Genomic DNA, 15,055 nt, shown 5'->3' on the forward strand with positions numbered 1-15,055 from the left:
ACTTCGAGAATCGATATATCTCGAGCAACAAAACGATCTGTCAGTGGAACAAGCAGACGATATTGGCAGAAATCATAAGTAAAAGGATAGCGGGCAAGATGGTGGCGGACGAGAAATTGTTTTTCTCGAAAGCTGTTCAACATTTGGCTCGATGTTTAGCCGCAATCAAACCTACACCATGGGAAAAGGTATGCATATTCTACATGAAATATTACGAAAGTGCTGATTGTGTTTATACATATATCGAAATTTGACATTTGATCAATGATGATTAGGTTATTTGCAAGGATATGTCAGCTGATATCCTGACATATCATCTTATGATATAATAGGAGGGACAGCTTATTAACTTCCTTCTAGGACAATTACATATTAATGGCTATTAATTAACATCATTCTCTTTCTTAAGAAAACGATTTGTCATGTTTAACACATCTAACTGACTTGTATGTAAAACTGTTTTTATAACAACGATTTTACGAACAAGGAATAATTAATAAATTAAGAATGATAATAAGTAGAATTAAAAAATGATTTTAGAGTAATATTATGATTATTCTACGAAAAACATCCGCCATCATTTTAAAAGTCTCAAATAATGATAAGTTATAATCATGGAATTGTACGGTAATGAAATTAGATAGGTATTGATTAAGCTTAATTAGAAGGTTTAAAATAATATTTTCCTTTTCTAATAGCCAGTGAATGTGTATTTATTTTAATTTAGGTAATGCAATTGTACAAATTATGCCCACAAGAAACTGCTCAAGGTATATATCGGTTGGATCAGAGGGGTCAAGATGCAACTATTGCATTAGGAATATATTTTTTGGAATCTGGTCTGCAACACCGGGACCGCATACTTACGTATCTCTTACGGTTACTGCGTGGTCTTCCTAAAGCTGTTTGGTTGGATGAGATTAGATGCTCTTCTACTGACCGTGTTCCTGTTGCTGAACGTTTTAGTTTTTGTTTGAACACATTGTTCAGTGATATAGCAGCCAGATGCGAGCCAGCACGGGAAGAGATCATTGCTACTCAAGTAGAAATATTAGCAGTTTTAACAAATTTAATTAGGGGATACAGAGATCAAAATGGGAACAGAGGAATGCAAGCAAAGTGTGAGTATACTTAGGAAAGAAAGAAATTTCTTTTAAATCTAGGAATACATAAATATTTCTAACAGTATTATTTAATTCAATACACTTGAAAATATATTATTCTTTGTTCTAGTGTCATTATGTAAAAGTATAGTCCCGGTATTAATTGGTTTAGCACGTTCTATGGGTCGCTTTGCCTGTACAGACCCACCACTTCTTTGTCGTATTTTCCCAAGACCAGAGGCACCACTTATAGCATCAAGCTCAGAAACACGCCTAACATCCGATAAGAAACAACACTGTTTCACCAATTTCCGGCCAATTATTCCACGATCCTTAAGTGGTAATCTAAATCCTCATCCAACCATAGACAACACACCAAATCTGCTAACCGCTGACAATGAACTACCATATGCTAAACGACCATCATTGCAATCGTACTCTTCGGTACCTTATGATCCAGCTGTGTACTTCTTTAGTCGATACGGATCAAGCTTTAACCAATTTCCTCAGATGCGATGCAATGAAAGTCCTGAGAGGAGGGCTGGGATGCAATTTAGCGTGGTGCATCTCCAAAGTGTCTTGGCACTAGCAAAGAAACTACTTACTAAAGAAATTTTAACGTTTCTAGATGAAGAAGCTCAACAAGTTAGTCTTCCTTCTTGTATTATAAGCTCTTAATAATTATTTTGCTAAAATATTTATGTTCTGTGCAGATATACAATTCTGGTCAGGTGCAAATATTTCCTTATCGCACGTTCAATGAAACGATGAATCTCGTTATGGTTGCACTTCTACGAGAACTGTTGCAAAATCAGCGTGATTTGCCTACTCCTTTTACAAAGGATGTACAGGAGTTTGTGAAAGGTCTTTTCTTATCTGGCCAAACAGAATTGCAATCACGTCAGCATGATGCAAGCGAAAGAGAAGATATGGACACTAATTTTCGAACTGTAAATAGATTTAAAGTAAATGTGATGGCTAACTCTGCTTGCGTCGATCTCCTGGTATGGGCAATCGGCGATGAAACTGGTAAGGAAAAGTAAAATTATAAAACAAGATCTGTATCTACATGAAAAGCTAATTCACTTTAGTAATTGTTTGTCTAGCGCAATAAAATAGTTTCATTGATATGTTTTGTCGTTACTGGGAAGTATAGGTTTGTTACGTTATTTTTACAGTGAGAGACCAGTATGATTTATCTGCGCTATTCGCAGATATCAGTTCAATGCTGATTGGCGAGGGTATTAGATTTTAGCTTGTGTCGTATTTCGATTGTTTACCCTGTGTTTAAAATAACTTTCAATAGTTTTCACTAACGAATACACCCATTGATCTTGTTGGCTTAGTTTACATTCCATTGGCTGCAAGTTTCTTATTTCACTCTAACCATTCTTACAGTTTATTAATGTAGAAACAAGTAATGAAATATCATTTATTTTTTTTGTGCGTTTCATACCTTCAAAACTCTTCAAATTAACATCTATTAGAGTCACGAAGCACTGAGTGTATACTATAAATTTCAAAATTCAATCTAGCCAAATGCGATTTTTTACAGGTGCTGATAGTTTATGTGGTCGCCTAGTTGAAAAAATCAATTCCAATCATGGACCAAAACTGGTTCTAGCTCATATGCCTCTATTAATGGTCTGCCTTGAGGGATTGGGAAAATTAGCGCAAAAGTTTCCTAATATAGCAAGTACTTCTATTTATTACCTTCGGGATTTTCTGGTGGTGCCATCGCCAATTCTTCTCAAACTCCATCGACAACATAATGGAAAAGGTTGTTGAAATCATTCTTGTTACAAAATATTATTTCATGCACAATATCAATGAATATCAATGCTTCTTTTGTAGGAAAAGATATGCATGATCCGAAGCAAACAACATCGTCTATACAAACGGCTTTTGAAAAGTTACGTGATGCAGCTATTGGTAATCTCTGTATTGCTTTGGAGGCTGCACATTCTGTAAATCCAGATTGTGTACCGGCTTTAGTTGCCAGTGTTTCCAACAGATTATTCGCTGCTGACAAATGTGATGGGTATAGTTTTTTATATTATTCGATTAATGAGTTTTAATACGTTGCCTGCGTATTTGAAACAATTGATTTAATGAAATATAAACAATCTTATATACCTCCTGTCAGTGTAGGCAAATACTAGTTACAGCCAATGTATTAATTAACTCCGTTAAAGATTTTTGTATTAGGTTTTGTGATTTCTGATTTATTTTCAATATTTTTAGCGATTCTGACGAGAGATCAAATAGTGAGTTAATTTCCAAAAACATAGTAATCATGTTGGGACACGTCGCCGTTGCATTGAAAGACACACCAAAGACTATGCGCACGATATTCCCATTTTTTCAGCAATTATTTTGCCGTACTCCGAGCGATCTTGATTTTCTAATCGTCGATCAGTTAGGATGCATGATAATCGCAAAATGCGAGTCAAAGGTTGAGTTTTGAATTTATAACGAAAGACGACCGTACTAATTGAAACGATACTTTTATATGATCACTGTACAACAAACAAATGCATTTTCTTTTTTCGTTTTCAGATTTACGAAGGGATAATGCAAATGTTCTCTATGTCATTAGGCTCAAGTACTGCTACGTATGCGGCAAACGACGATCGCAAACAGTATTGTCACGTAGCTAAAGCGGTTACGAACGCACTTGCAAATATAGCAGCTAATTTACAAGGTGAAACAGACTTGGACGATTTGTTGCTTCATTTACTTGAGGTTTTTGTACAGCTAGGATTGGAGGGTAAACGTGCCAGTGACAAAGTATCGAGCAATGTTACTGCCACGGTAAATAAAAATCTCAATTCAATCATGAATTCGGACGTGTACAATTCAATCGCAATTTTCATATTTATTATTAGAAAGCAGCAAGATGTGCAGGAAATTTGGGTGTGCTTATTCCAGTAATTGCTATATTGGTACGTCGATTACCACCAATCCGACATCCCCAGAAGAGGCTTCTAAAACTCTTTAAAGATTTCTGGCTTTACTGTGTCGTAATGGGGTTTGCTGGTGATCAAGCATCGAGATTATGGCCTGCAGAGTGGTATGAAGGGGTCAAGGAAATTGCTGTAAAATCACCTTATCTCATTTCACAGACTAGTGCTCGCCTTGAAATGAGAGAATTACAATATACTTCAGTTGTTCGTAATGACAGCGTTTCCTTAAATGAATTGCAAGAATTGAGAAGTCAAATACTAAAGCTGACTACTAGGTAAATAGTTTTTATGATTGCTATCCTCTGTTATATCGACAAATTTTATAGTAAGAATGATTTTTTTGCAGAACCAATGACATATCCCAATATGTAACTAAATTACAATTTGCTCAGTGTACGTATTTGTTATCCGTTTACTGGTTGGAGACATTAAGGGTGGCGAACAACCCTGATCCGAGTTTGCAGCCGATCATGGAATATTTGTGTGATACCGATTTACAAAAAGAAAAGAGTGGCATGTGGCAGTGCATATGCTGCGTTGCTGATTCCGTTTTTGTAAAATTTAAAGACGTGATGCAGCGAAAACCGAAAGATGAGAGACGCGAGAAAGAACTCGAGAACCATGCTCAATTTCTTCTGGTGCATTTCAACCATGTACATAAACAGATTAGACGAATAGCTGATAAATATCTCAGTGCTTTGGTAGACGCGTTCCCGCATCTTCTATGGAATTGCAAGGTGCTTTGGAGTATGTTAGATATATTACAGGTAAGTGTATTGCACTGTTGTCTCCGACGGAGTTATTATAATTATTTATTTTCACAGATTTTATCGTTTTCCTTACAAATTGACCCCAATGAAGAAACGCCAGTTTTAAGGATACCTGGTACACCGTACAGTATTCAACTTATGGACACGCTTGATGCAAGAGAGGTATACAAACTATTATCGTGTATATAGTTTAATCAAGAATTAATACCAATTTGTGTAACGTAGATCATTGTGAAAGATTTTACCGCAAGATGTAAGGGTATAGTACAAGAAGCTATGAAGTGGGCACCCCAAGCTACCAGATCACATTTACAAGAATATGTTAATCAAATACCATCCTCGGGACTGAAGCATCATTCTGGCCTATGTTTGTCTACAGATTCGGTTCTCGAATTTGTGGATCTCGCAGTACCTCAATCAAATCTGTCAAATGTAAAATATTGCTGTCTGCAGTATTGTATTTCTTGAAACGTTTTGATATTAAAGAATGCTTTGTTCATAGACTAATTCATTGGACAAACGACCCCGTGGTCCAAAAGGAACTAGCGCATGGCTTCTGTCAATGATGTCTACGCGATCACGATATGCTGGAGAAATAGCGGGAATGCTCTCTTTAGCGGAAACAGAATTCTCAACTACAGAAATATCTTTCGAAGAGAGTAGAAACAAAGTAATTGATCTGTTGATTGATGCTGTTTGGATGGCCTGTCGTTCTCGTAACGACGTCAAGCATCGAAGTGCACTTTGGCGTGCTACCGCGTTATTAATCTCAATGCCAGGTAATTACAATTCTTTGTAAATAAATTATTTTTCTTTCATTCATATATGAATTTGACGATTTCTATTTCTAGGAATACATAGACGTTTATTGCATACAGTAGCTTCTTCGCAGATAGAATTATTCACCTCCGCAGTCATGGTGACAGCTGTTGAATGTTGGCAATGGATTCTCACTATTCGTCCGGATTTAAAGTTGCGCTTTTTGCAAGAAATGCTTGTCGCGTGGCAATACACCGTCGATAAGAGAATGGGCCTATTTGCACCAGATGAAGAAGAAGTCAGTCCATTGGCAGTATACGAAGGCTGCAAACTAGGCCCAAATCCTCCACAAATAAAGCCCCATGAAATTTGGGTTACTTTCATTGTGGAATTAATTGAGACTGCTAAGTATTGTTGTCAAGAAACAGTCGACATGATTGTTACATTACTACACCGATCTTTGCCGATGACCGTGGGTGCTTCCGGCGAAGAACCTGGAATGAGTCGTCATGTTGCTGCGGTTGGTGTGCGCTTTAAATTACTGTCTTGTGGACTACTTCTCCTCCAAGGAGATATTTTACCAAGGTACCGTGTGGGATGTAATAACGTGCATTACACGTATTATTCATTCATCGCATGAATGAACGGACTTTCGATAACGAATTTCGTTTGTAGGACTTTAAGTAAAAATGTATTACGTGAACGCGTTTACTGTAATTGTTTGGACTATTTTTGTCGGGAACGTCAAGTGCCCACTCAAGAACTCGAACAGCTAAGAGAAGACTTGGTGACGCTTATACGCTTTTGGCAGGTAACTTAATTGTAACTGTTGAAATTCTTGCGTTAGTTTTAAAAGCCAGTATCGTTTAAGAGAATTTTTCCTTAATGTGATGTGATATTTTCAGATTTTTTTAAGATCTACTTAACTTAGCTTATTTCCGACAGGTCATGCACAGCGATAAAAAGTATTTGGTAATGACTGGAAATGAAGGCGAATTTGAGATGTTAACGCCTCAGTATACGACTGGTAGCTTTGGGCATAGTGAGACAATGGTTTCTTTGAATACAGGTTTAGGTTCAACGGGTAGCGAATACTCGAAACCGACGTCGAGCGTATGGATTAATACAGTTCCAATGTCGACCAGTACCAATACTCTCGGTAAACGCAGTAACCGTAGTAAGCGTGTTATGAATGCCAATGTTTTTGTGAAAGATTACATTAAGAAAAGGAACTTGATTTTGGAATTGTTAGCAGTCGAAATAGAAATGCTTTTGGTAAACTTAATTTTATACAATCAGATATAGTCTACTCTTGAAATAATCTACCTGTGGTTATTTATATATTTTACGATATATTAATACACAGGTTTGGAGAAATCCTAGTGGAAGACAGGATCTCCCACTTCCAGGTGAATCAAGTATCGCGGAATGGCGTGCTAAGGGAATGAACGATAAATGGCGCGAATATACGCGTCTTGCATGGGAAATTAGTCCTGTTCTTGCAGTATTTTTACCAGTCCGACTAAAAAATTCTGAAATCATTATTAAAGAAGTTTGCGGCTTGGTTCGTTTGAAACCAGTGCCGGTTATGCATATCCCAGAAGCTCTGCAATATCTCGTCACCACAGATACATTACTCAATGACGTACCCGAAGTAAAATATCATTAAAACGTGAATTAATATTCAATATTTTCAAATAATTCTGTGTTATTACGAGTATGTGATTGTATTTCAGTTGGTATACATGTTGACATGGGAAAGAGTATCGCCTATTCAAGCGCTGGCATACTTCTCTCGCCAATTCCCTCATCATCCTATCTCAGCTCAATATGCAGTAGAGGTGTTAAGCAGTTATCCCGCTGATGCTGTACTATTCTACATACCTCAACTTGTGCAAGCAGTGCGCCACGATAGTATGGGCTATGTAATAGAATTTATTAAAAAGATTTCTAAACGTTCACAGGTATGCGAACGAAAATTATCTTTGTATTAATTAATCAATATTTTATTTCAAGTTTTGCTTTTCTTAATCTCGTGTAGGTAGTGGCGCATCAGTTAATTTGGAACATGCATACAAATATGTATATTGACGAGGATAAACAAATTAAAGACCCAGTACTCTTTGATGTGCTAGACTCTTTAGTAAAGAGTATTTTGAGTTCATTGTCGGGACAAGCAAAACAATTTTATGAAAGAGAATTCGATTTCTTTGAAAAGATTACAAATATCTCTGGTGAAATTAGGCCGTACCCCAAGGGTCCAGAACGAAAGGCAGCCTGCTTAAAAGCTCTGTCCAAGATCAAAGTACAACCTGGTTGCTATCTACCTTCTAATCCCGAAGCTATGGTTCTTGATATTGATTATGAAAGTGGAACTCCTATGCAGAGGTAAGTAATACGACGACTTGATTTCTGTATTATTACAGTTCTCTAATCTTACCATTACTATTCCTAGTGCCGCAAAAGCACCATTTTTGGCACGTTTCAAAGTACAAAAGTATGGAATTAATGAGTTAGAGAACATAGCGTTAGGAGTCTCAAACGGGAAAGCAGACATAAAGAAAGAACCAGAAAAAGAGGCATGGCAGGCAGCCATCTTCAAAGTTGGTGACGATGTTAGGCAGGATATGTTAGCCTTGCAAGTGATCAGTATTTTCAAGAATATATTCCAGAAAGTTGGACTGAATCTATTTTTGTTCCCGTATAGAGTAGTGGCAACAGCGCCTGGGGTAATTTATATTTCTAAGCGTTATTCTGCATTGTTGCTTAATAATTCTCTGATAAGAAACATTGTGATATGTTTCAGTGTGGTGTTATAGAATGTGTACCAAATGCGACGTCACGCGATCAATTAGGTCGTACTACGGATATCGATATGTATCAATATTTTATTAAACGCTATGGGGATGAAACGAAAAAAGAATTTCAAAATGTTCGTCGCAATTTTGTTAAGTCGATGGCTGCTTACAGTGTCATTACGTACCTCTTGCAAATCAAGGATCGCCACAATGGCAATATTATGTTGGACACAGATGGTCATATTATACATATCGATTTTGGATTCATGTTTGAAAGTTCACCAGGTGGTAATCTGGGCTTTGAACCTGATATTAAATTGACTGATGAAATGGTGCTCGTTATGGGAGGAAAGATGGAGGCCGCACCCTTCCGGTGGTTTATGGAGCTGTGCGTACAGGCTTTCCTAGCAGTAAGGTAATTGTTGCTTTTATAATATATATATGGAATTTTTGTCTTGGAAATTTTAAGATATACAGTGTATGTGTCATATTGTTTTTCCTTCGCAGGCCGTACCAAGACGCAATCATTTCATTAGTTTCTCTTATGCTTGACACGGGTCTGCCCTGTTTCCGTGGACAAACAATAAAGTTATTGCGTAGCAGATTCGTGCCTACAGCCATTGATCGCGAAGCTGCGGCTTTTATGCTCAATGTAATACGTAGCAGCTACCTCAATTTCCGTACAAAAACTTACGACATGATACAGTATTATCAGAATCAAATTCCTTATTAAATTATATGTTGTTCGACAAATTTCCGTTGTCGATTGTTCGTCCACAACGGTGAAATTCACTGTTTCTGCAAAGAATTGTTAAACGAAAACACCGTGTATTATATTGTTAGATATAGCAGTATTTAATCTGCTATTTGTATAAACCTCTCAGTGTCAATGTTACAACCTAAACTCACCAAATTTTATGGAAGCATTGAGCTCTGTACGTATGTAATAATGTATCATAAACCCAAAAATTATTGTATACACCTGCTGATTGCAGGAGATGTGTATATGGAAACATTCCTCTGTTTATTATTTATGCACTGTTACTGACTAAACATTAAATGGGAGAATTACTTTAAAAAGATATTTTTGTTTTATTTACGTAAGTTTACCACTATGCGCACTACTCTTATTTGTACAACTTTCTTTTACATAGTGTGACTATACCATAACTAACATTCAACACATGCTTTTTTATATTTATGCATTCTCAGTGAATAGGTTGAACTTTGCCTGGTGTAATTCCCTTCAATTCAGCAGCAGGTTCTTCTCTAAAATCAATTTATTTTATTATTAAAATCGATTTCTTTAAAATTAATTGTATTTGCCGAATTATTGAAATTCGGAAAGCCTTTTAAACATGAAAAGTTTAAATAGTTACGTTGACTTTATTTGTTTTTGACTAGTTAGATCAATGGGTGGTTGAACAAGCCTTCTAGCATCGCGTGTATAGTAATATACTTTGGAAGTTTTGTGATATGGCCCACCAGGTACATTAGGGGGTGGTTGTGTACGTGCTGCAATAACATCTGCAAACCTTAGTGATTCTACAACAGGTTTCTGAAATATAAATGCTAAATCAAGCAAGTTGTTTCAATTATTACAAATGTTGACATAGTTGCACATTTTCCTTTAATTTAGTATTTTTACAAGTCTACAAAATGTAAATGTTTTAATGCGTGAGTTATAATTATAATATATCAATATATAATATTAATTTCATTACACAGTCGACCAAAAGACAAGATTTCTACGATTCTGATAATTCTTTATTAGTTTAATTTCCCATTGTAATGTATGTAATATTTTTGGAACTTCTCTTCTGTTTACATTTACACCAGAAAATTATTGACAAATAATGAACAGTTTTTGTTAGGGTCTTACTACAACAAAAGAATTTGCGAAATGATCTAACGTCTAAGTAGAAATAAACGATCTGTAATATCAACATAAATTTTCTCGTAAAAATATTGGTATTAATTTGAAAGTACGCATAACCTCAGAAATATTTGATATGTAACTTGACATGAATTCAAGTTCTTAAACATAATTAAATCGTTTTTGTAAATGATGCTTTATATAAGAAATACTGTCAATATAAATTTATAAATAAAAATACAAAATGTTATGTAATTACTACAAAAATGAACAATACACAATAGGTTACTGATTATACATAGAAGAAAGTATTCACTTACGCCTCGCAGAAAATTTCTAAATATGTCAATTACTGGTGTTACAGTCCGTTTTTCAACACCTCCTGGCATTTCTTTAATTATTTAATTAATCACTTGACAATAAACAGACCTCAGACTTAAACTGTGAACTCTGTGACAAAAGTCGAATGCTGTCAATGCTATGAAATCATGTGATTCCGACAATTTGATAACTCTGTACATAATCGATGTACAAATCAGTTAGCGAGGATCGATGTAGTAAAGCTCTGATTGGTTGACGACTAACTATTGAGACCGGATCCACTGCTGATTGGATACGCAGTAAAACGGTAAAGATAGGATAGGATATACAAATAATGGAATAGGTAGGATACATAAATATATTTATTTTTCTGTAATCTGTATATTCTTTAAAAGATTCATAGATTTACGAGTTTTTCAAAAGAAAATTTACGGAATTTTATGGAATTTTAAGCTTGCGGATCTTCAAAAATTTAAATTGGTAACACTGGTTATCGATAATGTCTAGAACGCGGATAATACATTTAAGACTTCAGGGTGGACGTTCTTTTGGCCGTGATTTAGCTACTGGTGAGAATACCTTATGTTCCGTACAATTTTATATTTAGTAAATAATATTATATTATTGCTTAATTCGTATGAGTAACTTTATTTTTGTATAGTTTCTTGCAATATTAATATTTTTCGTTAAAAATACGGTTATTTTGAAGTGTTAAGTATGTTTTCTTGATAACACGTGTTTATTAGTATTTATCGTCCATCTTTAATTTCGCAGTTGATACTTTGTACTTTCCTTATTCTCGTAGAAACATTGAATAACTCTTGAAATGCTTCTGGATTTACATTTTATACATTTTAAATTTGACGTCTATCGTGGTATACTATTTGTATAACATGTTAAAGAAGATTTAGATATTATTGTTCATGTTGTGGAAATTCATTGTATTGAAGGAAATATTGTGTGCATCTGCTTTTAAAAAGTTAAAAATTGTAAATAGTTATTCGCAATATTGAAAGTCAAATTATTATGAATATTAAAAATTCATTGAATGGTGATTATAGCCAAGGTATAAACATAAAATGATAGAATGGAGTAAAAAGCAATAATTTATTGTAATACAGTTTCCCATCGGTAGACAAAAATTGAATCTTTGGATTATTTGGAATATTCTATTAAATATTACAGATTACGAAAACATCTTGTAATGATAGAATTATTTACTTCGTCACAATCAGGTGGGCAAAGGAAAAGGTTTCTGTTAAATATGCGATAAACTTATAATAAGGACTGAAACAATAAAATTATATAAAAACAAAAGAGTAAAAAGGAGGAGTATAAGACTTAATTAATTAAATGGGGAAATTAATCCCATTCTTTACGTAAGATGTGACATGCTTTGATTAGCTAAATGTCACGTTTCATGTATAGCATAGAGCTGATGAGAAGGCATTGACTGAATATACCTACATTGGTTATAAGCATCTTCTTGTCAGTTCCAAATTATACAAAAACTTTTGCACAAGGATCATTGATTACAATGACAGCACAGCATATTGTACAATTGCAAGTGCTAATATAAGTTCATATTGTGAAGCTGTTAAACGCGATAATTCTACATTCAAGAGCAAGACTAAATATTTGATATCCGCATAATGTTTGGTAACATGACTTTATTGAAATGAAAAATTTATTATACACAGTTGGTAATAAAATGTAGTTATAGATATATATATAATAATAAAGTTATCACATTTTTAAGTGATACAAGTTTATCAGCATTATCAGATTGTGTACAATGTAAAGTATATCATACAAAAGTTATAAAAATGTAGAACATACAGGCTTGTATTACGTTCTTCATAAAACAAGGGACTACAATTTATTTCTTGAGAACGAATTTTATATTGCCAAAATTTGTGAAATATTAATTTCAAAAATATGTGTGAAATGTAAACGATAATATGTCATAAATGGAAATTTTTTTCTCACTAAATATTAATTTTCAATTTATTGCAAAATTTGTTATATAATTACTTTGTGTATCACTGTATATTATCTAATTTGCTTTAATTTGTAGAACAAACATGCAGTTACACATCAGAGGTGAACACACGACTGTTATTGAGTCACATGAAAATGAGACTATTGCAGAGATAAAGGTATGTTACAAAAGTTCAATTTGGATTATATTTGAAAATTTCATGAAAACTGAAAGTAATTCAATGCATACAGTGGATTAAATGACTCGAATTTTTTGCATAAGTCAAATTATTAAATACTTTGTAAAATTATAATAAATAACAATAGTTTTTTTCATTGTTTGTACGTTATATAGCTTTATGACCTTGGAAGCCGTAAAGCATTTAATGCGTTCAATAGATAACCTACATGCAGTCAAAATCTGCTTTTAGGAAGAGCAAGAACGCAATATAAAAATACAAATTAATGAGCTGGCAATCTAATAAATTGTTGTTGATTACCATTCGCAAAATTTGTTGACAAATATTATATCAGAGAAGAATTCGTGTTTCTTTTATCAAAACTATATTGTAACATAAGAATGGCACATTTTTCTTTTAGAATAAAATTGTGCAGCTCGAGGCAGCTGCGAACATAGATTTCAATCTATATTGTTCGGGACATCTATTATCAAACGAAGATGTAGTTGGAGAACTTACATCAAATTCTTTAGAATTAACAGTTTCACTTCCTGGTGGTAAGCTCTTCTTTTACATAATTTGGTTTATCTTATTAGTAATAATTTAATTAATTTACATTTTGTTACTACTAAATACTAGTAACAGTACTAATGGAGTTATTAAAATATTTTAGGTAAAGTGCATGGGTCTCTAGCTCGTGCTGGCAAAGTAAAAGCTCAAACGCCAAAGGTAATTGAATTGTAGCTCATTATTAAAGCCATAGTTGCATAATATTCATCATAGCAGTTCATTAAAGGGACATTGCTATGATGAAATGAAGACTGTGCATTCATTTGAGAATTCTAGGCTCTGTTGAACAGTTTTGATAACAGATCCCTTTGCGTCTAATTAAAAAAAATTGTTAAATACAAGAATTTTATAGTTTCATGGCGGAAGGGGGGGGTGGGGGTGGCTGGCTGGCCACGTATTCACTTTTTCTTGTAGATAATGCAGTTTTCGAAATTTCAAGGTTATGTTTCAACGCCCTTCTTTCAATTGGAAATCCTTTTCTTTCTCAAACCTGTGTTAGTTTTTGAATTCTTCAAAATTTATTAAATGCGATTTTAGTAATACGTTTGAATCATTTATCATAGATTTTTATATTTTGTTGAATTGTTTCACACTAAATAATTTGCATAATTTAATTTTCGATAGTTTTATTACATTTTCTAAATATTCTTTACTTGTGCAGGTTGAGAAACATGAAAAAAGTAAAAAGAAGACCGGCAGAGCTAAAAGACGAATTCAATATAATCGAAGATTTGTAAATGTTGTTCAAACTTACGGCCGGCGACGTGGACCAAATGCTAATCCTAACTCGTAATTGTATATACATATACATGTTTTCTGATCATGAAAATAAATTGAAAAGCTAAATGTGATGAGTTATCATTTGTTATCATTTTTAATTACGTATAATTATTGTTTTATTCCACACTGCAACTCGTACAATACATTAATTGACATCATTAATTGTTATTTGTTACTCTGTTAATTATGAATATGTTCGTTGTGCTATATATTTGTACCCATTCATTATTTTCATTTGTATCAGTTTCGCTATATAAAATTTCAAGAGAGTACTGTCTACATTAATCCCTGTCAAGTTCTAATTATATTTATTATCCTTTCTATTATTATTATTATTATTGTTTATACGGCGTCACGATGGAACACGAAAATCCATAAGATGGTTTGTCTATACTATACCTCGTTCGTGGTCCAAGAACGTGCGCAGTGCACGAAGCTTCATATGATAACTATTCTACTTGATGACTTAGTCCGTGTTTCTCAAAAAGCGAAAGCTTCGTACGGTTGTCGTTAGAGTGCGCCACGATTCGCTGTATTCTTTTTGAGAAGCTTTATTTTTTAATTGTACGACACGATTTCGAAGTTATGTATTACCGATATTTCTACATTAATACAGTAATTAATGCATTTTGTATTTCATTGTTTGATTTACCAGTTCTGTAGAAGATGCTGTTGTACAACAGCGACCTTTATATTAATAGAATAGGCAACTAGTGAACTACACTCGACTAATCGATACCTTCGACCGCCGCTAATATAGTTTCAACGGCTTCTTTACTGCTCGTCGGCGAGGATGCAATTTTGGATCGATACGGATGATAAATAATGGAGAAATGGATTCTAATCGTGAGTTTCAACATTTTTTATACGTTTCATTAAACAATTGGTTGTTCCTTGGAAACTTTCTATGTCGTTCATCCAATTACATTGACAATTAGTTTAATACAATTTAA

At 34.1% G+C, this 15,055-nt stretch overlaps 3 protein-coding genes across 3 annotated transcripts; 2 read left to right on the forward strand and 1 right to left on the reverse strand.

Moving 5' to 3' along the window:
• The first annotated feature begins 77 nt into the window (after positions 1-77).
• Positions 78-9,465, forward strand: Pi4kiiialpha (phosphatidylinositol 4-kinase III alpha). Its single transcript, XM_078180670.1, has 22 exons — positions 78-188; positions 728-1,121; positions 1,234-1,748; positions 1,817-2,132; positions 2,659-2,883; positions 2,958-3,144; positions 3,348-3,558; positions 3,663-3,917; positions 3,992-4,344; positions 4,416-4,836; positions 4,894-5,001; positions 5,065-5,271; positions 5,342-5,618; positions 5,691-6,183; positions 6,274-6,409; positions 6,544-6,873; positions 6,965-7,252; positions 7,335-7,562; positions 7,640-7,986; positions 8,054-8,327; positions 8,405-8,811; positions 8,904-9,465. Exons 1-22 carry the CDS (start codon positions 99-101, stop codon positions 9,127-9,129), a joined length of 6,288 nt encoding a protein of 2,095 aa, XP_078036796.1. The 5' UTR covers positions 78-98; the 3' UTR covers positions 9,130-9,465.
• Positions 9,465-10,767, reverse strand: LOC144469935 (NADH dehydrogenase [ubiquinone] 1 alpha subcomplex subunit 7). The gene is made up of 3 exons (XM_078180671.1): positions 10,593-10,767; positions 9,776-9,954; positions 9,465-9,665 (listed from the first exon to the last, which is right to left on the reverse strand). The coding sequence occupies exons 1-3, from the start codon at positions 10,659-10,661 to the stop codon at positions 9,605-9,607; spliced, it is 309 nt and encodes a 102-aa protein (XP_078036797.1). The 5' UTR covers positions 10,662-10,767; the 3' UTR covers positions 9,465-9,604.
• Positions 10,768-11,102: 335 nt separating this feature from the next.
• Rps30 (ribosomal protein S30) lies at positions 11,103-14,372 on the forward strand. The gene is made up of 5 exons (XM_078181160.1): positions 11,103-11,162; positions 12,671-12,752; positions 13,174-13,309; positions 13,426-13,481; positions 13,984-14,372. The coding sequence occupies exons 2-5, from the start codon at positions 12,678-12,680 to the stop codon at positions 14,113-14,115; spliced, it is 399 nt and encodes a 132-aa protein (XP_078037286.1). The 5' UTR covers positions 11,103-11,162; positions 12,671-12,677; the 3' UTR covers positions 14,116-14,372.
• Positions 14,373-15,055: the final 683 nt, after the last annotated feature.

The sequence above is a fragment of the Augochlora pura genome, chromosome 5 (genome assembly GCF_028453695.1).
Source record: "Augochlora pura isolate Apur16 chromosome 5, APUR_v2.2.1, whole genome shotgun sequence".
Lineage (NCBI taxonomy): Eukaryota > Metazoa > Arthropoda > Insecta > Hymenoptera > Halictidae > Augochlora > Augochlora pura.